The sequence below is a fragment of the Oryctolagus cuniculus genome, chromosome 12, assembly GCF_964237555.1.
Source record: "Oryctolagus cuniculus chromosome 12, mOryCun1.1, whole genome shotgun sequence".
Taxonomy (NCBI): domain Eukaryota; kingdom Metazoa; phylum Chordata; class Mammalia; order Lagomorpha; family Leporidae; genus Oryctolagus; species Oryctolagus cuniculus.
In genome coordinates, this window is record NC_091443.1 from 88097347 (window position 1) to 88124340 (window position 26994).

Sequence of the window (26994 nt, forward strand, 5' to 3'; positions counted from 1 at the left end):
TTTTTAAAAAGTTTTCTTTATTTTTATTCAAAAGGTAGAGGGGAGAGAGAGAGAAACTTCCACCCACTGATTCACTTCCCAAAGGCCTGCAACAGCCAGGCTGGGTCAGAGCCAGGAACTCCATCTGGGTCTCCCATATAGGTGGCGGGGACCCAAGTACGTGCGCTATCCTCTGCTGCCTTCCAGGAAACTGGACTGGCAGCAGGGCAGCGTTGGAACCCAGGCATGCTGAAATGGGACATGGGCATCCCAGTGGCAGCCTAACCCCCAGGGTCCCTGATGTAACTTGTGACCTCGTCAAATCGCTCTACCTTTCCTGGGAAACGGAGGCCCGAAGAGGCCTTGAGCTGGACACCAACAGAACCCCAATCAGGAATCAGGTCTTCCAACTGGCACGGAGCCCAGGAGGAGCTCACGGGGCTCAAAGAGAGCTGCCAGTCATTCGTCCTCACTTCCTTAAGAGCAAAGCTACCAGTGCACACAGCTTAAAGGGTCAGCTGCCGGTGATGTTTACAAAGCCTGCAGGGAAGGCAGCTCCTGGCCCAGGATCCCCCCTCTCTCTTCCCAGAGGCAGTAGCTTCCAACTCCAGCCGCCTTAGGGTATTTACTCCCACCCTGGGCATCCTTCCTGCTTCAGCAGTGAACACAAGTCGCTTTGTGCTACAGTTTTTTTTTTTTTTAAAGATGTATTTCATTTGTTTGAAAGACAGTTACAGAGGAAGAGGTAGAGAGAGAGAGAGAGAGAGAGAGAGAGAGAGAGGTCTTCCATCCGCTGGTTCACTCCCCAGATGGCTGCAATGGCCGGAGCTGTGCCGATCTGGAGGCAGGAGCCAGGAGCCTCCTCTGGGTCTCCCACGCAGGTGCAGGGGCCCAAGGACTTGGGCCATCTTCTACTGCTTTCCCAGGTCATAGCAGGGAGCTGGATCGGAAGAGGAGCAGCCGGGACTCGAACCGGCGCCCATATGGGATGCCGGCGCTTCAGGCCAGGGCTTTAACCCTCTGCGCCACAGCGCTGGGCCCACAGTTGGGTTTTAATAACGCAGTCAGGACGGGCTGCAGGAGTGGCCCTGGCCGGGGTGCCCGGGCACCGAGGAGGGCTCTGCGGCCCTGGCGTGGTCACTGGGCGCAGGCCACCAGCTCCTCCAGCGCTTGCTCCCGGCGGTTGCCATGGACCAGCAACACCTCCTTGATGCGCTCCTGCTGGAAGCCCATGTCGCTGAACTGCTCCCAGAGGCGCAGGAACTCCCCGGCCTGAGGGAGAGGAAGCAGCACGGGCACTGGGGGCTCCACGAGTCCTGGTCTCAGCCCGGGAGCCCCCGACACCAGCGCCAGAAAGCTGTGTGCCCCGCCCCGACCCAGGCCAGATAAACTTGGTCTCAGCCCAGGGAGTACCCCCCAATCAGAAAGCTGTGTGCCCTGCCCCAGGTCAGATGAACTTGATCCCGGGCGGCACTTGTGGTTTCCCTGTGTCTCTAGGGTGATGCGGGCTCCCCCCTTTCTTCCTCTGCCCAGGATGGGCATTTCTCCCGCCCCACCTCTTCCCATTCTCCTCCCCGCCCCCCAGGCCCACAGCCCCCACAGTGGGCTCATGCATGCCCAAGGCTCTGCTAACCTGGCTTTCTGAGAACTGGAACATCTCCATGGCTTCGTCCACCAGGCCCTCCTCGTAGCCCTGGCGCAGCAGCCGGTCACAGGCGCTGAGGTAGCCGAGAAACTGGGCCAGAAGTGGGCAGAGAGAGAGGACAGTGAGAGGAGCGGCCGAGGCAGCCGACAGGGCAGGAGGCTCCCAAGGGTCTCACTGAGGCCTGAGGTCAGGGCCAAGCACACCGGGCAGGCGTCCACATGCACTGTGGGCCCAGAGACCTCCTCTGAGGACCCAGGGACAGGCAGCCAGTGAGTCCTGGCCAGTCGTCCCAGTTGGAGACTGGAGCCCAGGAGAAGGGCTGGGCAGATCTGCCAGGGTGTGCACAGAACCTAGGTGGGGGGCAGGGCCACACACACACACACCCTCCCTGCGAGCACCCACCTCGGGGAATGTGTAGCCCCTCCCCCAGGCACATCTCTGCCTGGCCTCTTGGAGCCCCTACTGTGCAATGGTCCCCGGCCAACCTATGCGGGGACTGCATAGGAGACTTGCAGGGCTGGGGGCCTGTTCAAATCGCTTCCTGCTGGTGTCCACTTTACCAGTAGGAGAGTAGTGCTGCCTCCTCCCACGCCCCCCAGGACTCTGCATATCCGGCTCCTGAACCCAGCCAGGGCCAGCCTCTCCCCGTCCCAGGAGAGCCATCCTGCCCCTCCGGCTTCCTGGGTGCCCTGTGCTTGCCCTATTACAGCACGCACATGGCTGGGTAATGGCCTCACTTAATCCTTCTCATCTGTCACCTGCCAACTTTCCACTCCAAGAGGCAGGGGCTGTGTCAGTCCCGCATCCCCAGCACAATGGCAGGCCGAGGGAGCTCAATGAATGTACGCCTGTGTTTATAAATGAATTAAGAACTACCTTCGAGAAACTCCCGACTCAGTGGGGGAGATAAACCAGATACGGGGCAACAGCTGTGCCAGGGAAACCACAGCAGGATTTATAGGCTGCAGCCGCCAAACGAAGGCTCCAGACCCTGAGAATTAGGAGTCTCCGTGGAGAAGGAAGCAGCCTGGGTTTCCGCAGCCCTCAGGAGCTGGGCAGAAAGCACGGCTCCTCTGGGCGGATGGTGTTCAAACGGGGTTAACCCCGCCCAGCTGGTCCCAGCACAGGAGGCGTCAGCAGTAACGGGCCCAGGGATGTGCTCAGAGCTTCTGCCTGGGACCCCTTGGCCTTGCTCTGACTGCATCTGGAAAGCCACTCAGCCAAGCCCTCCTTTCACAGCTGAGAAAACAGAGGTGCAGCCGGGGCAGGTGGCTCGCAGGGCTAGGACCTCTTGTCAGCGCCTTGTCCCCCAGGGGAGTCAGCTGCTGGCAGAGGGCTTTGAGCTGGCGGCACAGCAGACAGGAGGAGGGCAGGGGCGGTGAGCAGGTGCTCCCTCCCCTTGTGGCCCGTCCCCAGCAATGGTTCGCAATCTCAATGGTGCTCAGTGCTGCTACCTCCAACAGCTTTAAAAGCTACTGCTGCCTGCCCCCAGTGATGTCATTGGCCTGGGCGATGCGACTTCTTTTTACGCTCCCCGGGTGCCCGATGTGCAGGCAAGACTGAGAATCAATGGATCAAGGGATGGCTGACTTTAGTCCACACCACACCAGGCTGTGTTCTGGAACCTTCCACAGACCTTGCAATTCTAGGCTCCTGGGCACATTGGTGTGTGTGTGTGTGTGTGTGTGTGTGTGTTCTAAATAGGGCCTGGGAATTTGCATGTGTAAAGATGTTGCTCCCTGGTCATCTTCTGGGCCTACGGGACTGCAGGAACAACCCAGCTGTCGCCTTCAGATCCCGGGATGAGGCCTCCAGAAGTGATCGGCTCCAAACACACATTGCTCCTCTAACCTGGGAATAGGAAAACTGAGGCTCACAGGCGAAGCCCGATGGGCCTCGAGTCCCCTTGGGAGTCACGGCCTGGTCGGGGGACCCTCACACGTGCCACACAATATGGATACTGAGCCTCGCAGAAAGAATGAAGACAGACAAAGCTTACATTTTGCCTTCCTTCTCCTCTCCCTGACTTTTTTTTTTTTTTTTTTTTTTTTTTTTTTTTTTTTTTTTTTTACAGGCAGAGTGGACAGTGAGAGAAAGAGACAGAGAGAAACGTCTTCCTTTGCCGTTGGTTCACCCTCCAATGGCCGCCGTGGTTGGCACGCTGCGGCCGGGCCGGCGCACCGCGCTGATCCGAAGCCAGGAGCCAGGTGCTTATCCTGGTCTCCCATGGTGTGCAGGGCCCAAGGACTTGGGCCATCCTCCACTGCACTCCCTGGCCACAGCAGAGAGCTGGCCTGGAAGAGGGGCAACCGGGACAGAATCCAGCGCCCCGACCGGGACTAGAACCCGGTGTGCCGGCGCCGCAAGGCGGAGGATTAGCCTAGTGAGCCGCGGCGCCGGCCTCTCCCTGAGTTTTGTGGGTTTTTTTTGTTTTTTTTTTTTTTTTTGACAGGCAGAGTGGACAGTGAGAGAGAGAGACAGAGAGAAAGGTCTTCCTTTTGCCATTGGTTCACCCTCCAATGGCCGCCGCGGCCAGCGCGCTGCGGCCGGCACACCGCGCTGATCCGATGGCAGGAGCCAGGAGCCAGGTGCTTTTCCTGGTCTCCCATGGGGTGCAGGGCCCAAGCACCTGGGCCATCCTCCACTGCACTCCCTGGCCACAGCAGAGGGCTGGCCTGGAAGAGGGGCAACCGGGACAGAATCCGGCGCCCCGACCGGGACTAGAACCCGGTGTGCCGGCGCCGCTAGGCGGAGGATTAGCCTAGTGAGCCGCGGCGCCGGCCCTCTCCCTGAGTTTTTTAAGAGTCCTGTCTCCCTCACCAGACACCCTCCCTTCTGGGCCACCTGTCACTCATCTCGGACGGAAAGCACTGACCGCAGTGTGTGTCTTTTAAGGCAGGGAAGGCACCTGAACTCAAAGGAGCTGCCTGGCTTAGGGCGGAACTTCAGAAAACTTCGAGAAATGCCAGCTTAGTGGGGGAGGAAAGTGAAGTGGTGCGAAGGCCACCCCTGGCGCCTGGCCGCTGACCTCCCCCGGGGAAGAAGGCCACCAGCTGGGGGCCAGGCAGCTGGTCCCTGCCTGTCTGGGAATGCAATGTTCCCAACACAATGGGCTCCTTGCAGCCCACCCACTAGGAGGCCAGGGCCTGGGGCTGGCGCTGAGTCATCCTCAGACACCCACGGGCCGGGAGTGGCGTGTCAGGGCCCTGGGGGGTCTGGCCCCTCACGGCTCTCCTGGCCAGATCCTTGGCCAAGGTCCTAGTTTTTCGGTGGCAGCTGCAGGTTGGGGGAACTTTAGATGCACTCCTAAACCTCCAGCGAGCCTGGGGTGCTGCCCTCGGACAGACGTCCTCACACAGAACCTGAGAAGAGCAACAAAGATTCAGAGTCCCGGCTGCCCGCTCTCGGCGCCGGTGCTGCCCCTGACGGGCGAGGTGAGCGTCCCTGGCTCAGCACAGTCAAAGCACAGCGACCTGGCAGGATTCAGAAGGCCTCACTGGACACGCTCAGACCAGGGGCTGCCACCGGGAGAGTGCTCAGCTCACCCCTCCGTTTCAGACACAGGAGACGCACCGAATCGGAAGGCTTCCTCCAGGACAGGGCAGGGATGGGTGAGCTCCGGGGAGAGTGGAAGCACAAGGGGCCGGGGAGTGGATCAGGTGCATCTCCCCACCTCCCCAGCCTGGGGGGCAGCACATCCTGTTTCCAGCTCCAGTCTGAGGGTCATTCTCCTCCCGCCACTCCCTCCCCCAGGGGCAGGCAGCTCTGCAACCCAGGGACCCAACACCCAGCCGCAAGCTCTCCGATGGTGATGGGGGTGAAGCGAGGACAGGAGAAAGGGAGCAAGGGTCAGCTTTCCCACCACGGAGAGTCCCAGGGATACACTGGGGAGGGGGCTTAGGCAATGGCATTCAGGGTCACTTGTCAGAATCTCAGCCCAGCATGAAGGCCCCGTCCATCAGCCCCCAGCTCCCCTCTGTCTCATTCCACCAGCCCGCCTCTGGCACCCTCTCCCGTTCAGCAACGCTGCTCCGATCAGAGACCCCACCCCACCCCAGATGCTTCCTCCCAGCCTCCACGCCTTGGTTCCCTCTGTCCCTCTGGCTGGGAATATCATCCCTTCTCTCTCCTTCAAAGTCAGCTCTTATCCATCCTTGAAGTCCAGCTCAGCGCCTGGCACTTCACAAAGCCCCTCTTGGTCACTGGACCCTCCCGTGGCAGATTGAGGATGCCCACAAATCCCTCACAGTCCCTCCCATCGGCAGGTGGAGCCTATTTTTCCACTCTTTGAATCTGGGCCGGTCTATGACATGCTTTGACCAATAGAATGAGGTGGAAGTGATCAATGCCCAATGTCAGCACGGGTCTCAAAAGACGTGTCGGTTTTCACTCTTGCAATCTGAGGGCCCAGTGGGCTAGCTTGCTGGCGACATATGGCCTGGCTGACAAACAGCACCAACCATTAGGCCCCTTAGACCATTCGGCCCCAGCTGAGTCAGCAAGCTGCAGCCACATGAGAGGCTCCAGGTGAGGTTAGCACATGAACCACCCAGCTGAGTCCACCCCCCAACTGTCGCCCCAGAGAATGACAGCAAATAAATGGTTGTTGGAGTGTGCCACTAGACGCCAGGACCCTTTTGCTCCCTAGCAGTAGCTGGCAGAAGGAACACCCCTCCTAGGCCCCTGTGCCCCCACTCGCACCTCTCGTTAGGCCCTTCGGGGCCCCTCACTCCCCTGCAGGTGCACACACGTTCCTGGCTCGTTCTGGGGTCAAGGCCTGCTTCCAAATATCAGAGCAGCCCAGAGCGCTCCACTTGGAGTGCCATCAGGAAGAGGTTCCCTAAGAGAGAGAACAGAATCCGGGTGCGATCGACCCCATGATGCACCTTCCAGACAGCCCGGCGTTGAAGGACTTGTTGCTCCACACGCTGGGAGAGCTGGGAGGCCCCGGGAGATGCCTGCCCCTTCGGGGAAGGAATGCCTTGGCTGCACACGTCTCTGGCCGCCCTTCCCACACGCAGTGGCTGATGGATGGGGTGTAAATTGCCTGGGGTTGGCTGGTGGTGCTGTTGCGCCTGCCTTAAGGCTCAGCCTCTCCCCCTGCCTGCTTCCCGCTCTGTCCCCACCGCCCCACCCCCTACAGGAGCTGAACCCGAGGGTCTCCTCCTGCATGCCAGACTCCACCTGCGTCTCCTTCCAGGAGAGCCCAAGCTGCATCACTGGGTTTGATGAACCTTGGTTTTCCTCATAGCTCCTGGCTGCATCTGAATGCCCAGGAAGTGCTCAATAAATACTCTTGACTGTAGGGAAATGGGGAGAGAGAGAGAGAGGGAGGGAGAGAGAGAGATGGGTATGGCTAAACTATTCATGAAGAGATGAGGTTAGAGCTGTGCCATGCAATATGGCAGCCACAATCTACATGTTGCTATTTGAATTTAAATTAAATAAAATTCCTAAAATGCAGTTTCTCAATGACAGTAGCCTTGTTTCCAGTAACCATACGTGGCTGGTGGCTATTGTGTTGCATAACACAAATAGAAAACACCTCTCTCATCATAGAAAGTCACACTGGACAGCTCCTGACTGCCTGTATTTGGGCCAGGGACCAGGGCAGAAGCAGAAGGTTGGGGCTCCTCAAGTGGGTATGGGGGTCCCAGATGAACTCTGATGCAAGAGGTGGCAGTAGAGTCTGGAAACGGGCTCACAAGCCCACCAGAGATGAGTGCCATCCTGAGGGTCTGCCTCTGAAGAGAAGGAAGCAAAAGTATCCCAGGTTAAAGATGAAAAGCGCATGGCCACTCGCCTGGCTCAGCGGTACAGCCCCTCGGCTCGGGACCGACTCACCTGGCTCAGGCTCTGCCTCCCCGTCTTCTGCAGGGCCACAATGGCCCTTCCCAGGGGGTAGCCCAGAGCCACCACCGGCCCGATGAGGTCTTGCTCCTCCTGGCTCAGGGCGGACAGCAGATCAGCCGCAGCAGCATCAGGCTGGGATCTGTGGTGGTGGAGAGGCTGCGGTGCCTCCCCGGGAGGTGGCAGGCAGGTGTACGGGCTGAGAGACTGAAATACAGACAGGCTGAGCACAGCAGTTACTGCAGGGGTGACATCTGGCTGGCACAGACACTGCGCAAAGTGCTTTTGTGTGCCACCTTCTCTACCGAGTGTCAGGGCCAGCGGTGTGGAGGTGCCTGCAGACCCCAGCTCCCCACGGCCCACTGGGTCCCCTCGTGGGTGATAGGGAAGCAGTCACAGAAGCTGGCACACAGGGCTGTCATGAGGCGTAAGTGAGATGGTGTGAGAACAGGGATTAGCAAAGGACCTGGCCCAGGGGGAATTTACCAAAAGCTAATAGTTCATTTATCGCCTAGAAGGTCATGCAAAAGAACTATGATAGGTCCAGCCAAGTATCTCATTTTGCAGATACTGAAATCGAGGCTCAGAGAAGTTAAAGAACCTCACATGCAACACGTGTTTGGGACCTGAACCCCCACTCCAAGTGTTCTTTATCCCACCCCTTAGCGAGGGGAGCTCAGGCATGGAGCTTCCTGGCCAGATCCTCCTCCTTGAAGTCGGCTGGGCAGGCGCTTGGCAGGGGAGCAGGTGGCCACTGGACACACGAGCCCCTCTGCTGTGGTGCTGGAGAAACCCAAGCAGACTCTGGACCAAGGAGGCGGGCAGGACGGCACTGCAATTGGCTTGGCTGGCATCACCCCTCCCGTTTCTCCCGAGGAAGTACCCTTAGGCTAGCTTCTGCCCTGCCCTCTTTCTTTATTATTATTATTTTTTTTTTTTGACAGGCAGAGTGGACAGTGAGAGAGAGAGACAGAGAGAAAGGTCTTCCTTTGCCGTTGGTTCACCCTCCAATGGCCGCCGCTGCAGCCGGCGCACCGCGCTGATCCGATGGCAGGAGCCAAGATCCAGGTGCTTTTCCTGGTCTCCCATGGGGTGCAGGGCCCAAGCACCTGGGCCATCCTCCACTGCACTCCCTGGCCATAGCAGAGAGCTGGCCTGGAAGAGGGGCAACCGGGACAGAATCCGGCGCCCCGACCGGGACTAGAACCCGGTGTGCCGGCACCGCAAGGTGGAGGATTAGCCTATTGAGCCACGGCGCCGGCTTATTATTATTATTATTTTTTTTTTGACAGGCAGAGTGGACAGTGAAAGAGAGAGAGAAACAGAGAGAAAGGTCTTCCTTTGCCGTTGGATCACCCTCCAATGGCCGCCACGGCTGGTGTGCTGTGGCCGGCGCACCGCGCTGATCCGAAGGCAGGAGCCAGGTGCTTCTCCTGATCTCCCATGGGGTGCAGGGCCCAAGCACTTGGGCCATCCTCCACTGCACTCCCTGGCCACAGCAGAGAGCTGGCCTGGAAGAGGGGCAACCGGGACAGAATCCGGCATCCCGACCAGGACTAGAACCCGGTGTGCCGGCGCCGCAAGGCGGAGGATTAGCCTAGTGAGCCGCGGCATTGGCCATCTCTGCCCTCTTTCAAGGGCAGCTCAGCTGCCAGCCTGGCTCCTGGGGCCGAGGCTGGATGGGGGGGCCTGGGAATTCCCTGCCCACCGCCATCTTCTCAGGGGGTTTCCCGCCGTGACCATACCCCAGGGCCTGCCCTGCCCTTACCTTCATGGTGGAGAATGTCCGAATTTTAGGAGCCAGGTCTGCTCTGGTGTCCTTAGTAAAGGTTCCTAGCTACTCTCGGCCCCAGTTCCCTGTCAATGGCATCTCTGCCCCACCCGGCCCACTGTGGTGTTGTCAGGGGCAAGGAAGAGCCATCCCGGCCTCAGCATCAGGTGCCTGAGGTGGGCACGGCCCACCCAGCTCACGGATTCTCAGCTCCCCCTCTCTGTCAGCTCTGCGTGCAGGGTCACTGGGCCACTGCACAGGTGGGGAAGGGGTGGCTCAGAGTGGTTCGGTGACTTGCCTAAGGTCACTCAGCAGTGGGTGGGAAAGGCCAGGTGGCAAGTCCGATTTCCGGATTTAATTTCAGCCTGCCTCGGTTCTGCAGCCTCTCTGGGCCTGAGGGATGGGGCTGCAGGGGGTGGGAAGCCATGCTCTGCTGCAGTCCTGCTCCTTCCTATCTGCTCTGAACCCGGGTCTGTGGAGTCTGAGACTTCCATAATTCAGAGGGGGACCTTTCAAAAGGCAAAGAACACAATATAATGGGTAAAAATTTGGGTGCAGACCTAGGAAGGGGTAAAGTGAGAGGTGTGAGGCTTAGCTGTCTCTGGCTTCGCTCTGATTCACTCCTGCTCCAGGTTCTCCCTGGGTCACCTCCTCCATCCTGAAGCCCTCCCAGCCTGCAGCAGCCTGGGTCTCTGTCTTCCAACACCTGATCTCTCTGAACGGGACTGGGGCTTTGTCCCACTGCCCTTTGGCCAACCTTCCTTTGTCCTGTGCTTGGGACCTTGTGTGGCTCACGCCGGTGTCTGGCAGGAAGTAACGGCAGGGGTGGAACCCCCAGCCCAAGACAAATCTCACGGTGGGCAGCCCTAGATTTGTTGCTGTTCACTGATTCAACCAACAGACATTCAGTGAGCACCCCCTATGGGTCAAGTGTGCTGCCGCGTGCTATGGAAACAAAAATAAACAGAATCTAATCCCTGTCCAGAAAAGAACTCATCCCACGGAAGAGACAGGCACGGGCTGGGGAATTAAAATCACTGGACTCGCGCCCTGGCAGAGGCAAAGCAGGCACAGCGGACACGCACATGGGGGCCTCGGGCCGGGAACGTTCTCTGTCTAGGAAAAAGGCTACAGCGGGACTGCACAATGCAGGGCCTGGCGGGAGCAGGTCAAGGAAGGCAGGAGGGGGCCGAGGCTGCGGGCCCGGTCCTCGGTCGAGCAGGGGCGGAATCCTTACCGCGACCGTGGGCTTGTGGCTGCGCAGCGGGGGCATGGCGCCCGCCGTGGAGGGTCGCTGGGGCAGCACGGGGGCGTCGGCGAGCGGGGCTGCGGGCGCGGGCGCCGGGCCGGAGCAGCAGAGGCTCAGCGCGCGCTGGCCGCGGGGGCGAGGCAGCAGCGTGCGGGGCCGGGCGGCCAGCCGGCCCTCCGAGAGCCGCCGCCGAGTGCCCGCGGGTTCCGAGCGCACGCCGCTCAATGCGCCCAGCGAGCCCCGGCGCGGGCCCGGCTCCTCCTCGCTGCCGGAGGAGACGCCTTCCTCATCCTCCCCTACTTTCTCCTCTTCCTCCTCCTCCGGCTGCTCCTGAAGTCCGGCCTCTGGGCTTTTGCTGGCAGTAGGCGCCGGTGCCAGCTGGTGTTCCGGGCTCAGCAGCAAGAGCCAGGCTGGAGGCGCTGACGCTGTCCCCGGGTCCCCGCACTGGGACGGGCAGGGTCCCGGAAGGGCGGCTTCCACCCAGAAGAGCGCCTTTCTTTCCAGGCTGAAGTTGTGCTGCGGAGAGAAGGCGACGTGAGGCCCAACCGGTGTGCACACCCACCCCTGGGGAGAACCTGTGCAGCCAGACAGCTCAGGCTTGGGCAGCTCCTGGCATCCATCACAGCCCACCCTCACCCTGGGAGGGAGCTACCATCGCCGGAGAGAGGTCACTAACGGTTTGATGGCAAATTCCGCTATGAAAGACCGAGCGAGGAACTGCAGTGTCTAAGATCCTTAGCCATGCACTATGTCACTGAACGACAGGTGTTTAAGAACTTCTTCCGGTAAAACTTGTTCCCCAAGAAGAGGCTTTGGCCTGAGCACAGAAGCCTTTGGCATGGAGCAGTCACCCCGGAGGCCTGTCCAGGCAGACAAGTCCCGCTGCGGGGTAACCCCTCTCCCGACTCATCCCCTCTACCGCCACCCAAGGTTACTCTGGGGCCCCGGAAATGCAATAATGGCTAATCTTTGCTCAACTCAGTGGGTTCTGGTGTCACTGCTATTCCAGATTATGAAAATGAGGCTCAGGATCTGAGGATCATTGTATTTGCCCAGGACAGATGGTGGTGGGTGGCTGAGCAGTGTTCTCCGTCACCTAATCCAGGGGCTTTCTCCCCGGGAGCAGGCCACCCAGAGAAACCATGTAGGGGAGCTGGAGCTTGGTCCCACATCAGAGTGCCTGCGTCCATTCCCAGCCCCCGACCGCGGCGTCCTACCAGTCAGCCCTTGGGAGCAGTGGTGATGGCTCAAATAATTAGGCTCCTCTCTCCTCACGGGAGACCTGAATCATGTTCCTGGCTCCAGTCCTGGCCATGGTGGGCATCTGGGGTGTGAACCAGCCAATGGGAGCTCCCTGTGTCTCTGTCTCTCAAATTTAAAAAAGCAATCTGGGGCTGGCTCCGTGGCTCACTAGGCTAATCCTCTGCGTGAGGCTCCGGCACCCCAGGTTCTAGTCCCGTTCGGGGCGCCGGATTCTGTCCTGGTTGCTCCTCTTCCAGTCCTGCTCTCTGCTGTGGCCTGGGGGGCAGTGGAGGATGGCCCAAGTGCTTGGGCCCTGAGACCAGGAGGAACGGAAGGAAAACCTTTCTCTCTGTCTCTCTTTTTTACTGTTTAACTCTGCCTATCCAAAAAAAAAAAAAAAAAACTGAAACCCACATAAATAATTTCACTTGATAATTTATAAATGAGTTAAAATTAAATATTCCCATCACCTACTTTTAAAACTAAGAACCATTTGTCTTAATGGTTAAGATTTTGGTTGAGAGGCCTGCATCCCATATCCGAATACCTGGGTTCAAAACACACCTCTGGCTCCTGACTCCAGCTTCCTGCTAATGTAGACCCTGGGAGTAGTATCGATAACTCAAGTAGCTGGGTTCCTGCCACCTGGAGACCTGAACAGAGTTCTCTGTTCTGACTTCAGCATGGCCCAGGCCTGGCCACTGTGGGAATTTGGGGATTGAACCAAAGATGGGAGCAGCTACATATAAAATTTGTATGTCTCTCTGCCTCTCAAATAAATTAACTTAAAAATTCTAAAAAGATGAATTCCGAAAAAATCCAAGATTCAAATATGTGTTATGAAACTGTAAAAGCACTAAGAGAAAACAGGAGAGAAGTCCTTCACAATCTCAGGTGGACAGGCCTTTCTCGTCTTGTATGGAAATCCAGAAGCTGGATGAGGTGTGTGCCGCACAGGTGAGACACCACCTGGAACACCGCGTCCTATCCTGCACTGTCTGGGCTCGAGTTCCGGCTCTGCTCTTGATCCAGCTGCCTGTTAACGGGACCTGGGAGAGAGCAGGTGATTGGGTCCCCACCACCCATGTGAGGGATCTGAATGGAGTTCCGGGTTTGTGGCTTCAGCTTAGCCCAGCTCTAACTCTTGGGAGCATTTGGAAAGTGAACCAGTGAATGGATGATCTTTCTCTTTCAAATACATTAAAAAAAAAAAAAAAAAAAGTCCAGAAGCCATCAAAGATAATTCTGCCACAAAAACACCCAAAATCTGCATGGCAAATATGCCCTATAAACAAAATCATAAGGCCAATGACAAACTTGGTGGTGGTGTTGGGGGCTGGGGAGCCGCACTCCTATCACAGCCAGGGGGCTAACTCCACTAACAGAGAGTGTATGCCTAGGAATAGGTAAGATAAATGCCAACAGCCCAACAGGAAAATGGGCAAAAGGTGGGAACAGTCCACAGAAAAGAATGCAAATGACTGTTACGCCTAGGAAAAGTTGCTGACCCTCACTCCCTATAGGAGAAGGCCAAATCACAACTCCACTGAGATACCATCTGCCTGTCCCTTAGCGGATCCAGCTGGACAACACTCCATGGGCCACCTGGGAGGAAAGGGCTTGCCTGTAACGCGGGTCAGTAGAAGCCCGAGGGAGGGCAATTTGGCTTGAAACTCAGACTCCAAAGGCTGTGTGCTGGAGTGAGCACTTCGCTGCAGCGTTATTCGTAATGGCTGAAGAACCCAAATGTCCACCGGAGGGCACTAGCACAGTAAAGTGTGATAGATACAGCCGTATAATGCAGTATCACGCAATGAAAAACACAGTTGAAGAAGCTTTCCATGAACTGATACAGAAAGATCTTAAAATATATTACACAAAAAAACCCAAGAATTATATATATATATATATATATATATATATATATATATATGGGTCTACCTTTTATGTAAAAAAGGAGGAAACTGTTGTATTTTCCTTACACATGTAAGACTCTCTGGAAGGCTATATTAAGAATGAAGGACAGGAGCTGATGTTGTGGCGTAGAAGGATAAGCCACTACTTGCTATGCCAGCATCCAGTATCGGAGCGCTGGTTCTAGTCCCAGCTGCTCTGCTTCAATGCAGCTTCCTCCTAATGTTCCCGGGAAGTCAGTAGATGATGGCTCAAGTATTTGGGTGCCTGTCACTTATGTAGGAGGTGGAGTTCTGGGCTCCTGGCTTTAGCCTGGCCCAGCCATAGCTGCTGCAGTCATTTGGGGAGTGAACTAGTGGATGAGAGATTTCTCTCTCTCTCTCCCCATCTACTCTGCCTTTCAAACAAATAAATGCATCTTTTTAAAATAAATAAATAAATACATACGGAGATCACCAGTGAGGGAGCAGATATGGGGAACAGTGCAGACGAGAAGGTGCAGGGGCTGGTAGACTGCTTGTGGGTTTGGGTCTGTTTTCTTTTTTTTTTTAAGATTTATTTATGGCTGACGCTGCAGCTCACTAGGCTAATCCTCCACCTGCGGTGCCGGCACACCGGGTGCTAGTCCCGGTCGGGGCGCCGGATTCTGTCCCGGTTGCCCCTCTTCCAGGCCAGCTCTCTGCTGTGGCCAGGGAGTACAGTGGAGGATGGCCCAGGTGCTTGGGTCCTGCACCCCATGGGAGACCAGGAGAAGCACCTGGCTCCTGCCTTCGGATCAGTGCGGTGCGCTGGCCGCAGCGGCCATTGGAGGGTGAACCAAGGGCAAAAGGAAGACCTTTCTCCCTGTCTCTCTCCCTCACTGTCTAACTCTGCCTGTCAAAAAAAAAAAAAATTTATTTATTTATTTGAAAGGCAGAGTTACAGAGAGGCAGAGGAAGAGAGAGAGAGAGAGAGAGAGAGAGAGAGCACGCTTCCATCTGCTGGTTCACTCCCCAGATGGCTGCAATGGCCAGAGCTGTGCTGATTTCAAGCCAGGAGCCAGGAGCCTCTTTCCAGTCTCCCACGCAGATGCAGGGGCCCAAGGACTTGGGACATCATCTACTGCTCTGCCCTCCCAGGACATAGCAGAGAGCTGGATCAGAAGTGGAGCAGCCAGGACTCGAACCAGTGCCAATATGGTATGCCAGCACAACAGGCAACAGCTTTACCTGTTATGGCACAGCGCCTGCCCCATGGGTCTGTTTTTAGTAAAGTTTTATTGGAACACAGCCACAGTCACCCCTTGTGGTTATACTGTCTATGGCTCTTTCTCCCCACAACAGCAGAATAATTTTAAAGATTTATTTATTTATGTGAAAGGCAGAGAGAGAGAGAGAGAGAGAGAGAGAGAGAGAGAGAGAGAGAGTCCTCCATCTGCTGGTTCACTCTCCAAACAGCTTCAATGGCTGGAGCTGTGCCAATCCAAAGCCAGGAGCCAGAAGCTTCATCCAGGCCTCCCACGTGGGTGCAGAGGCCCAAGGACATGGGCCTTCTTCTACTGCTTTCCCAGGCCATAGCAGAGAGCTGGATTGGAAACGGAGGAGCCAGGACTTGACCCAGCACCCATATGGGATGGCGGCACTGTAGGCCACGGCTTTACCCACTACACCACAGCACCAGCCCCAGACAGCAGAATAATTGATTCAGTTTTTACCCTGTTCTATACTACTTTATATAAATTGTATATGATAAATTGTACTATATAATTATATATTATATATAATACATATCTACTCATTTTTAAACTATATGAATGCATTTCTTAAAAACAAGAAATTAAAGGGAAACTATAAAAGAACAAAATAGACTTGTTGGGGCTTTCACTGTGGAAGAAAGGGCTCCCTGGGAAGCCAGCAGGGTGGAGGGAATGGACATGACTCAATAGACTCCTGTTGGAAATTTAGCTGTCACTCATAAGCCACGTGACTCTGTGCTCACCTGAGTGGGGGATGTGTTTTCCTGTGGCATGGTGCAGGAACGCCCACCTCTGAAATGCCTGCACCGCATAGCACAGTGCCTGGATTCAATTCCTGGCTTCCCTTGCAATTCTAGCTTCCTGCTAATACATACGCAGCAGGTGATGGCTCAAATACTTGGGTCCCTGCCACCCATGTGGGAGACCCAGATGGAATTCCTGGCTCCCGGCTTCAGCCCAGCCCAGCCCTGGCTGTTGTGGCCATTTGGGGAGTAAACCACAGGGCCAGTGCTGAGGCGCAAAGGGTTAAGCTGCTGTCTGTGATGCTGGCATCCCATATAAGCAGAAGTTTTAGCTCCCTGCTAATGGCCTGGGAAAACAGCAGAAGATGACCAAGTCCTTGGGCCCCTGCACTCATGTGGGAGAAGCTCCTGGCTCCTAGCTTCAGTTTGGTCCATCCCCAGCCGTTGCAGCCATCTGGGAAGTGAACCAGTGGATGGAAGATCTCTCCCCCCCGCCCCCTTTTCTTTCTCTGTAACTCTGCCTTTCAAATAAATAATTTTCTGGCACAGGCCTGGTGCTTAATAGGTGCTCAGTAACTGGTAGCTGTTGTTTTTCTCTGTAGGTTACTGTAGATTCACCTGGTAATCTAATTGCCATCTGGAACATATTGCCACGAGGCAATGAAACTCAAGTTCCAAACACTTGAATTTACAGCCAGGAGAGGCTGCAAATCATAGTCCGTGTCCAGTGCTCTTCTCTGTTAGTCTGGCCCAGCAATGAAAGAAATGGAGGCTCAGGGAGAGTGGCTACCCACCCTGAGAGTAGGGGGCAGAGCCGGTGTAAGCCCCTGGGCATGGCCTTGGCCGAAGGGAACTGTTTCTGTTTCTAGGGGAGGGAACCTTGGGATTAGCCTCCTGTCTGCATGGCTCAAGCTTGGTGGGGGTGGGGACCGGCGGTGGGGGGAGCTATGATCCCCACTTCCACTGCAGGCTCAGTAAAGCAAATTCCTTTTATGGACCACACGGGTCGTGTGCCAACCTGAGAGCCATAACACAGGCTCCCAGGGAGAGCAGGAGCGCCTGCCCCACGCAGCCTGGGCCCGGACACTGTGCTATGGGCTTGCCAGTGCTTATTTCAGGTCTGAAAACCTGGGGCCTGCGCAGGCTCAGTGCAGCTCCAGCGTCTGAAGATGGACAAGGCAGCACGGGGTCGTCTCCTGCACCCCTGGGTCACGCAGGCCCCTGTCTGACCCTCCCCAGGTCTCTGCTTTGCAGACTGTGCCCTGTGCTCCTGACTTCCCTGCAACAACCCGCCCCCTGCCACACATACACTTACTTTTTCCTTCAGAGCTTACCTGTTACATGTTTTATCTCACGTTCCACATCCTATTCTTAGCTCTGACATGACCTGGAGGGAGGACCCGAGTTCTAGTCATGTCATTGACACTCAATTTGGATAACTCCTTTCCCTTCTCTGGGTCCCAGGTTCCCTGTGTGCAAATGAGTGAGAGCAGAGCCAGGTCTATGAAGTGCCCTGTGGACGGCGGGGAGTGAACACACAGGGGCCTGGGGACCCAGCACCAAGGGGGCTCAAGGCCAGCTCCACAGTTCTTTGCAATCTTAATCTTTAATTATTTTTTCTTTTTTGAAATTCACGTGAATTTTGCATCCTACCCCTGACATAGCTGCGTTACATTATAAATGCAATAGGCTCCTCCTTTAAAATCGTCAAGTGAACTTGACTTTCCGGGAAGTTAAATCACTTTGTCCTGAGGCCACATGTGATACCACCACATATCCCAGGTGTGAGCCGTGTGACCTGAGCTACTTCAAGGCCACCTCCAGAGCAGAAGTGCTCTGGGTGTGTGCAGCAGTAGCGTCTCCTGGTGTATCCTGGGTAACTCGCTGCATCTCCACAGAGGATTCTGTCAGCCCAAACGAGTGACTCTAATGACAGAATGTCAGAGTGGCAGGCTGACAGGGAAGAGAGGAATTGGAGCATTCTTATAATGACTCTCAGACACATCACGTAGGCAGCCTCCAGTTGTCCTAAAACAAGACTCATGAAATAACGTTCATCACCCAGCCACCACTGCTCTTCCTTGAAACACCTTTTCCTCTACTGGACCACACAAGAGCAGGCCAAGCTGCCCTTTATTTATTTCTAAATTTTTATTTATTTATTTTTTATTTGAGAGGAGAGAGAGAGCACGCTTCTGTCTGCTGTCTCACTCCCCAAATGCTAACAAAGGCCAGGACTGAGCGGGCACCAGAGCCAGGAGCTGGGAACTCCCACATGGGTGGCACGAATCCAGTGCTTGAGCTCTCATTGCCGCCTCTCAGTTTCTGAATCAGCAGTCTAGATTCAGGAGCAGGGCTGGGAATCACACCCATCCACTCGGATGTGGAATGTGGACACCTTAACTATAAGCTAGATGCTTGCCCCAGAGCTGCCCCTTAAAATCAAGGAACAACGCCGCATTGGGCAGTCTCAGACCCAGGGGTGAGAAGAGACAGGCAGAGATACACACTTACCATAGAACCCAGCAGAAGCTCCCTGCAGGCTGGAACACTGAGCTCTGGCCCAGGGAGAGGTTCTGTGCCTATCACAAAGCCATTGGGGACCTTGAAGGGGACGCCATCGAGGGCACTCATTCTGTCAGAGACGTGTGGAGATGGCTTAGCAGGGCTGGGGCAGGTCTCCTGGTGGCAGGGAGAGAGTTCAGAGTCCTGAGGACCAGGCTCAGGCCTCAGATGGTCTCACTGCTCACCTCTGGTTGCTTGGCTGAGCCCCACACAACTGGAAAGCAAGAGGTGAAGTGACCAGTTCTGCACTGGGAGGAAATGAGTAAAAACAAGAGCATTCACACCGACAGGAACTGACCACTTCTCGTCTAAGTCAGGCTCTGGTCCAGCTTTCCAAAGCATGGTCCACAACACCAGCTCTGAAACATTTCATCTGAAGAGTTGTCACCCAAATGCATAAGGGAGAAGTAACATCAAATCACACAAACTCTTCCAGAGAAGAAGAAAACATGGAATACTCCTAACTCGCTTTGATTTCAGGAAACTCGTGATATTAAACTTGAGAAAAAAATTAGAAGCCAGTTTCTCATGAACACAAATGCAAAAATTATGCAACACGGCCAAGTTGAATTCACTCCATGAATGATGGATTGGCTTAACTTTTCAAAATCAGTAAATGAGAATAAATATGAAAAATTCTATATTTCCACAGAGGCAGAAAAAATTCTTGGTAAAATCAATATCCATTCATGAGTTAAGAAGCAACAAACAAACCTTTAGCAACATAGTGACAGAAGAGAATTTCCTCAACCTAACAAAGACTCTCTAAAACATCTATAGCAAATATCCCACTTTTTTTTTTTTTTTGACAGGCAGAGTGGACAGTGAGAGAGAGAGACAGAGAGAAAGGTCTTCCTTTGCGGTTGGTTCACTCTCCAATGGCCGCCGCGGCCAGCGCGCTGCGGCCGGCGCACCGCGCTGATCCGATGGCAGGAGCCAGGAGCCAGGTGCTTTTCCTGGTCTCCCATGGGGTGCAGGGCCCAAGCACTTGGGCCATCCTCCACTGCACTCCCTGGCCACAGCAGAGAGCTGGCCTGGAAGAGGGGCAACCGGGACAGAATCCGGCGCCCCGACCGGGACTAGAACCCGGTGTGCCGGCGCCGCAAGGCGGAGGATTAGCCTAGTGAGCCGCGGCGCCGGCCCAAATATCCCACTTAATGGTGAAATATTGAAACATATCCCCAAGATTAGAAATGAGACAAGCGTTCCTTTTGGTCAATACCTGGAGGTACTAGCCTGTGCAAAAATGGAGAGAAAATAATAATAAAAGTATAAGGATTGCAGGTTGCAGCTTAACCTATTGTGCTGCAATACTGGCCAAGATTGAAAAGAAAGAGAAAACCACCATTATTTGTAGGTGACATAATTATATGAGGAAAATCCAGAAGAATCTGTGAATAAAAATCTTAGAATTAGTAAGCAAATTTATCAAGCGCATTGAATACAAGGTCAATGTACAGAAATCAGTTGTCTCTATACAAACAATAAGCCCTACAAATAATACCTTTAAAAATTTTCATTAGAGAGGCGGAGCCATAGCGGGAGTGGAAAGGAGGGAACCCCGGGGAAGGTAATAAATCATCAGTCAAGATGTCTTCAGCACCTGAGCCTCCAGCGTTTAAAGAGGAACCACCCAGAGAGAAAGGCTTTCAAAACCCAGGGCTGGCCGGCGCCGCGGCTCACTAGGCTAATCCTCCGCCTAGCGGCGCCGGCACACCGGGTTCTAGTCCCGGTCGGGGCGCCGGATTCTGTCCCGGTTGCCCCTCTTCCAGGCCAGCCCTCTGCTGTGGCCAGGGAGTGCAGTGGAGGATGGCCCAGGTGCTTGGGCCCTGCACCCCATGGGAGACCAGGAAAAGCACCTGGCTCCTGGCTCCTGCCATCGGATCAGCGCGGTGCGCCGGCCGCAGTGCGCCGGCCGCGGCGGCCATTGGAGGGTGAACCAACGGCAAAGGAAGACCTTTCTCTCTGTCTCTCTGTCTCACTGTCCACTCTGCCTGTCAAAAAAAAAAAAAAAAAAAAAAAAACCAGGGCTCAGAGGGGTGCGCACAGCCACCTTATTTCGAGCAGTGAATCCAGAGCTCTTCATTAAACCTAACAAACCTGTAATGGCTTTCAGATTGGTAACCCTCTCGCTTTGCGTGGCTTCCATTGGTTATCTACATGCAACACAAGAGAACAAAAACAATCTCTATGAAGCTATTGATAGTGAAGGACACAGTTATATGAGGAGGAAAACATCTAAATGGGATTAATAGTGCTGCTTACTGCAGACGGAGCATTATCGAGAGCTCTAAAATCTTCGATTTAAAGACCTTAGAGTACACAGTATCATGATACCTTTTCTAGAATATGCTACTGAGGAGAGAAGATAGCAGTTACAACTAGACCACTGTAATAAATTTTGTCCTTCCAAGCTGCCACTGTTATCTCATTCTTTTTCCACAGAAAGAACATCTTAGTATTTTTCTTTTATTAAATCATCCTATAAAAATGTCATGAGAATGGAAGCAATTTGTGTTCATTATTATGTTATATATAATAAAAGTACCCAATTCTGTAAAAAAAATTTCATTAGATATTGAAATTTAGAAAGAAAACATTTGTGTTAGCATCAACCACCTAGGACTAAATCTAACACAAGATGCATAAGATCTCTACACAGAAAACCATAAAACATTAGATTAAATGGGGAAGCATACCATATTCATGGATTATAAAACTCAGTGCTATAAAGACAGAAGAGCTCTCCAAATTGACTCACAAAGTATAAAAATTCTGTCACATTTTCTGGTATAAATTAGCAAGCTAATCTCAAATGAAATGAAATGCAAAGATCCAAGAATAGCCAAGACAATCTTGAAGAGGCAAAAAAGTAGTCCTATACTATCAGATATCAGAACTTACTTCACAGTTACAGGAATTAAAACAGTGCAGCAGTGACATGAGACCAATAGAACAGAAAAGAAAGTCCAGAAACAGATCCATACCTATGTGGATTCTTGATTTATGATAAAATTGACCCTACAGAGCATCTGAATCAACTGAATATCCACCTGGAAAAATAAATCCTGACTTCACATCACTTATACACAAAAATCAATTCCAAGTAGACTGTAGATCTAAATGTGAAAGGTAAAATAATAAAGCTTGAAGATAAGAGACTATATTCATGGCCTTGGAATGGGCAAACCAGACTAATGATAAAAAAACCAGACTAATGATAAAGGAAAATACTGATGAATTGGATTACATTAAAGTTAAGAATCTGCATCCATCAGAAGACACTATTAAGATAGCAAAAAAATAAAAAAGCCACAGAGTGGGAGAAGATATTTGCAACACATTTATCTGAGAAAGGACTCATATCTGATAGACCTTCCACAAGCAATACGAAATAAGCAAGAAATTTTAGTAGGAGCTACACAAAAGGGGATATCTACATAGCCAAGAAACAGGTGAGTCGTCCAGCTCTGTTAGTCATCAGAGGAATGCTAAATAAAAACAATGAGATGCCACCACACACATACAAAACCCTGAATGATTAAAATAAAATAACCTGCCGATATCAAGTGTGGAGAACAGAATCTCTGCACCTCCATGTCCTGTTGGTAAGAAAGTCTGTTAGTATTGACCAACAGTAGCTACTACAGCTGAAATACAAGAATTATAAACTCATCCACATATCACTTCTCGGCCTTTTGCCTAAGAGCAAGTGTAGCCTCTGTTCTTAGTTTGGTAATATTTAAAATAGCCACGGATTTGAATTTTGATGTATTTTAAACCTTGTTAAATATTGAATCATACAGAATTTAAGCTTATGACTGCCTGGAATATAAATCTGGACTCCCGATCACTCTGGCATTTTGCAAACAATCAGAGCTTACCAGGAGGCGTGCATCAGGGAGTACCACTGGCTTGACACAAGCTGTAGCCTCTGCCAGGATGATGCAAAAGCCCTGCTTCTTAGGGTCATTGTGCGGTCACACCCCACACCCCATTTGTAACAGCGGCATGGCACGTAGAGAGGGAGGGTGAGTAATCTGAGTACAGAACAGTCAAATGAGGGCAAGTAGGCAAATCCCTTAATTCCCTCATCTCCTCCCCCACCTGTCCACTCCTGTCAGCATCTGCCCAGTGCCTGCTGCCAGTCTCTGCATGTCAAGGAGGTGGCTCTCACGTAGCTTCCAGGACGCGGCATCAGGCAGCTTCCAGGGTCTCCAGTCAATTGCCCCATTGGTCAGTTCTTACAAAGCACGTTTGAAGCATAAGGGTGTTTGTTATAGGAAGGTTCAGTAAGTTTTGGCATTTTCAGATTTATCACTTACACTATCAGCTGAAGTTTGAATTCTGGAGTACTGAGAAAGGGCACAGTTCCGTTGTGAAGAAAGTATGAACTGCCTGTGCACATAGCAGGTACTGGGCCCCCGTCCCCCCATCTCCAACCCAGCATCTGCATCCTAACAGGCGTTCTTTATTCAGCCCCACACTTGCTTCCAGGGCAATTTAGGAGTTTGAGGATTCTGGGAACCAATTTAATAGTATTTTAAAATGCATTTTAAACCATATTAAATATGATTCATACTAAATTCAAGCTCACAACTGCTTATTATATATATTCACATTATATATAAATATGACTTCTGTGTGACTCAGTTGGTAAGGGCTGTAGTGTAAGATATGACCTGGTTAGAACATTTTCTAAACTGAGGGTCACCTTGCTATGTACAAAATGAAAGGTGCCGATCAGTAAGTAATAATATTTTTCAGAAGGAGGGGAATGTTCTGGTCCTTGTGGGGTTTGGGGAAAAGCTTCAGGAAACAGATGAGACCTGACCAGGCCCCTGGAGGGTGGGAGAAGAGTCTGTGAGTGGGAAAAGAGTCAAATGGGAAGTTAGACTCCAGAGAAGGGGCAGCTGCAAGGGCCGGCGTGGTGATGTAACAGGTTAATCTGCTGTCTGTGACACTCCATCCCCAGATGGGTGCAGAGTCCCCCTATGGGCGCCAGTAAGAGTCCCAGCTGCTCCACTTCTGAACCAGCTCCCTGCTAATGCACCTGGGAAAGCAGCGAAGGATGGCCAAATGCTTGGGCCCCTGCACCCTTGTGGGAGACCCAGAAGAAGCTCCTTAATCCTGGCTTCGACCTAGCCCAGCCCATCATTGCAGCCATTGGGGAGTAAACCAGCAGATGGAAGATTGCTCTCTCTCTCTCTCTCCTATCTCTCCCTCTCTCTGAGTAACTCTGCCTTTAAACTAAATAAATAAATCTTCAAAATGAAAAACAGAAAAAAGAAGAACAGAGGCAGGAGGGCCAGGGGTGGGGTGGACAAGCTGCCTGACTCACGGAAGCACCTGCAGTAATATGGAAAGGATAGACGGAGGCGGTGCTGGGACGAATTCAAACTTCAGGCTGCGGCCTGACTCCATTCAGTAGGTGGTGATGAAATCCTCAAAGAGGCCTGGGGGTAGGGAGGGGTGGAGAAGTGGAGACTTTAGGAGAGCCAGGCTGAGCACACTCTGGCAAACTATAGCCCAGTCCATGTAGCCACTTGGAGGCAACTGAGGCTGGCTGTAGGGAGCCTGCAGGTAGAGGTTATGGAAATTGGTCTAGGCGGGGGTGGGGCCCACACAATGACAGCATTGTTTTAAAGCTGTCCACTGTACTTTCCAAATGACTTCATCCTTACCCCCAGCTTTAATTACCCACCAGTGATTCACAAATCAATTTTCCAGGTCTCGGCTGAGATCAAACTCATAAACACGACTGCCTACAAATCTCTCAAGAGCACTTCTAACTCAGCACACACAAAGTGAACTGACTTTCCCTCCCCCAGACTGCGCTCCTCCAGGGTTGCCCATCACAGGAATGGCAACAGCCACCCAGGTGCACCAGGGCTCGACCCTGACGCTTTCCTCTCCCTTTCCCCCACTTACCTCAAATGCCCTGCCAAGCTTCATCTCAAATCTCTGGAATCCAGCCATTCCATGCTACCTCCCCTGCTACCATGGGGTTCAAGCTCCTGTTACCTCACACTTGGACCACTGGGCTCTCCATGTCCTCTCACACTTTATTATCACAATTCCGTTCCATGCACAGAAGTAAGAGTGGCCATTTCAAAACACAAAACGAAGCCACTCTCCTGCTTAAAGCCCTTACTGTTCCCAGCTGCTTTCAGAATAAGAACTAAAGTCTTTCTAAAACCTTGTAACTGTACCGTCTAGCCTCTGATCCTTCCAACTTGCTCCAGCCACCACAGCTTTCAACTTTGCATATGCATTCCAGACACCCGCTATGTTCTTCTTTGTCTCCTCTCCACAACTCATTAAAAACTGATCATTTTTTAGAGCTCAGCAAAAACACTATTTCTTCAAAAAAGTTTCTCTTCCTGGAGCCAGTGTTACAGCATGCGTGGTCAAGCTGCCACCTGCAACACCAGCATCCCCTGTGGGTGCCATTTCGAGTCCCAGCTGTACCACTTCCGATCCAGCTTCCTGCTAATGGCCTGGGACAGCAGCAGAGGATAGCCCAAGTGCTTGTGGGAAACCCAGAGGAAGCGCCTGGCTCGGGCCTAGCCCAGCCTTGGCCATTGTGGCCATCTGGGGAGTGAACCAGCAAATGGAAGACCTCTCTCTATGTATCTCTTCCAAAACATAAATAAATTTCTCCAATCCCCCAAACTTGGTTAGGTTCCCCTAATACAGTGGCTTTCAAGATTTTTTAAAATGGTGACCGATAATATATTTTGTGACCTAGCATAAACATATATAATCAGAATTTTCATCTTCATCATGTGATAATAGACACTATCTCTTATTTCCCCTAAATGTATTATAGAAGCATTTGAAAAGCAGAACTATGCTTAGGGGGTATTTGGCATTTTGCTTAGCCTCAATGGGCACTCAATAAATATTTGGACAATAAAAACTATAAATCAGTTAGTAAGTACTTTTCTTTGTAGTCCTTATCACAATTATAACTAATGATTCTATTAGTATAAGCAGGAATCCTGTTTGTTCCTTTTTATATCCCTAACGCGGCACCTAGAAAATGCTAAAAAAAAAAAAAAAAAAAAAAAAAATCACCTCACCAAGAACACAGTTGGAAAGTGGTGTCCTGCATCTAGCAAACGTGTCGTGAGGTGAGAAAAGCGTCTGCTGTTCTGCACGGGAATGACTCCAGCACCACCAGCCTTGAAGACCTTGATCTTTGCTTCAGAGACAAGGAGAAGCCAAGTTTAGCCCAATCAGCAAACAGAATCTGCACAGAAACACATTTTTCCTGGGTGGGCGGGTGTGGCAGATCAGGAATTGCTGTGTGGATACACAGAGGTAATCAACTCACTGTATGGGAATAATTCACTTTTTTTTTTTTTTTTTACTTTTTCTAAGTACTAAAAATTTTAATTTGGAAATGTCTCAATCTGGATTCCTGAAAATAAATCTCTGTAAGTGCATTTCATATTCACTTTCCTTTTATATATCACATACTAGACTTATTTAAGTGGAACAAGATAGACTTTGTATTTACCTTGTAATCCCCAGCTTTCCTGTGGACACGTGTAGAAGTGACTTACTACAACAGATGGTACAATCCCTGCTAAGCTTCTTGTTACAAAAGTCACACAGACATAGGAACATGAATGGCTTTAGAGTGATTAAATTGGTTGGTTTGTAGCGGTAAATTCTTTGACTCAATAAACTCAAGTTACTTGGAATGAATATTCAACAGTATTTAACATATAACCAATCTTTCTCTCATAGCTTCCTGAAAAATATAAATGAAAAAAAACTTTTTTCAAAGGGGCAGGCAATATTTAGCCTAGCTGTTACACTGCAGGTTGGGATGCCCACATCCGATAGCAGAGTGCCTGGGTTTGAGGCCCAGTTCCTCTCCTGAATCCATCTTCCTGCTAACGTACACCCTAGGAAGCGGCAGATGGCTCAATTGAGTATTTGGGTCCCTGCCACTCCATGTAGGAGGTATCAATTGAGCTTCCAGCTCCAGTCATTGGGCATTTGGGGAGTAAACCAGTTGATGGGCACTCTCTAAATATGTAAAATTTTAAAATAAATCAATAAACAAATGGCTTTTTTTTTTTTTTTACAAAGCCAGGGTTTCCTCTCCTAGGAAATGAAAGAATATTCTCACATATGGAATACGATGAAGTAACAGGGAACAGGTTAACTTTCTGGTTAGTGTCTGAATGAATCTCTCCATTTTCATTCCTTCATGTTCAATTAAGTGGATAAAGTGTAGAAAGACATGAAAAGGGCTGAAGGCTCAACAGAATGGCAGCTCCTAGTTCTACTGGCGGAAGGGAAGAAGCAGCAGCCAACACTGAGCAGCAGGGACAGGCACCCTAGCATGCAGGTCTCATCTACAAATGCCTGCCCCACATCCAGGCCCCCGGCAGCAAAGGTAGCGCCAAGCTTGCATTCAGAATGCTGGGATGGCGTGGGCATCAGGTGCTGAGCTAAAGAGATGCCCCCTGGGCAACGATGAGGTAAATCGACAGATAACACTGGGTTGAAAGGAAAACAAGTTTGGATCCAAGGTCACAATGAAGTTTAAAAAGAAAGCTCACTGGCCACCTTTGGAGGATGGGAGGGAACCAACTCATTATTTTGAAAATTAGTAAATAAAAGAAATTAAGTATTTCTGTTTTGCTGGTCCTATATAAATTATACCTGAAGATAACCAAAAACTTGATGAGGAAGTCTCTTTTTAGAAATAACTGCAGACAGAATTAAATGATCACTACTGGGGCCAGCACTGTGCTGCAGTGGGTTAAGCCGCTGCCTGTG

The 26994-nt window shown here is 52.1% G+C and overlaps 1 protein-coding gene across 5 annotated transcripts; it reads right to left on the reverse strand.

The window, feature by feature from the left end:
• Positions 1–22245, reverse strand: UBAP1L (ubiquitin associated protein 1 like). 5 transcript variants are annotated; one of them, XM_070053378.1, is made up of 6 exons: positions 22077–22237; positions 18142–18309; positions 10483–11010; positions 7469–7681; positions 1613–1714; positions 1–1251 (listed from the first exon to the last, which is right to left on the reverse strand). In XM_070053378.1, exons 2-6 carry the CDS (start codon positions 18259–18261, stop codon positions 1117–1119), a joined length of 1098 nt encoding a protein of 365 aa, XP_069909479.1. In that variant the 5' UTR covers positions 18262–18309; positions 22077–22237; the 3' UTR covers positions 1–1116. The 5 variants fall into 5 exon arrangements, with proteins under 5 accessions (XP_069909479.1, XP_017203442.1, XP_069909480.1 ...); XM_017347953.3 differs by having other exon boundaries at positions 18142–18406; XM_070053379.1 differs by lacking the exon at positions 22077–22237 and adding an exon at positions 19697–19830.
• Positions 22246–26994: the final 4749 nt, after the last annotated feature.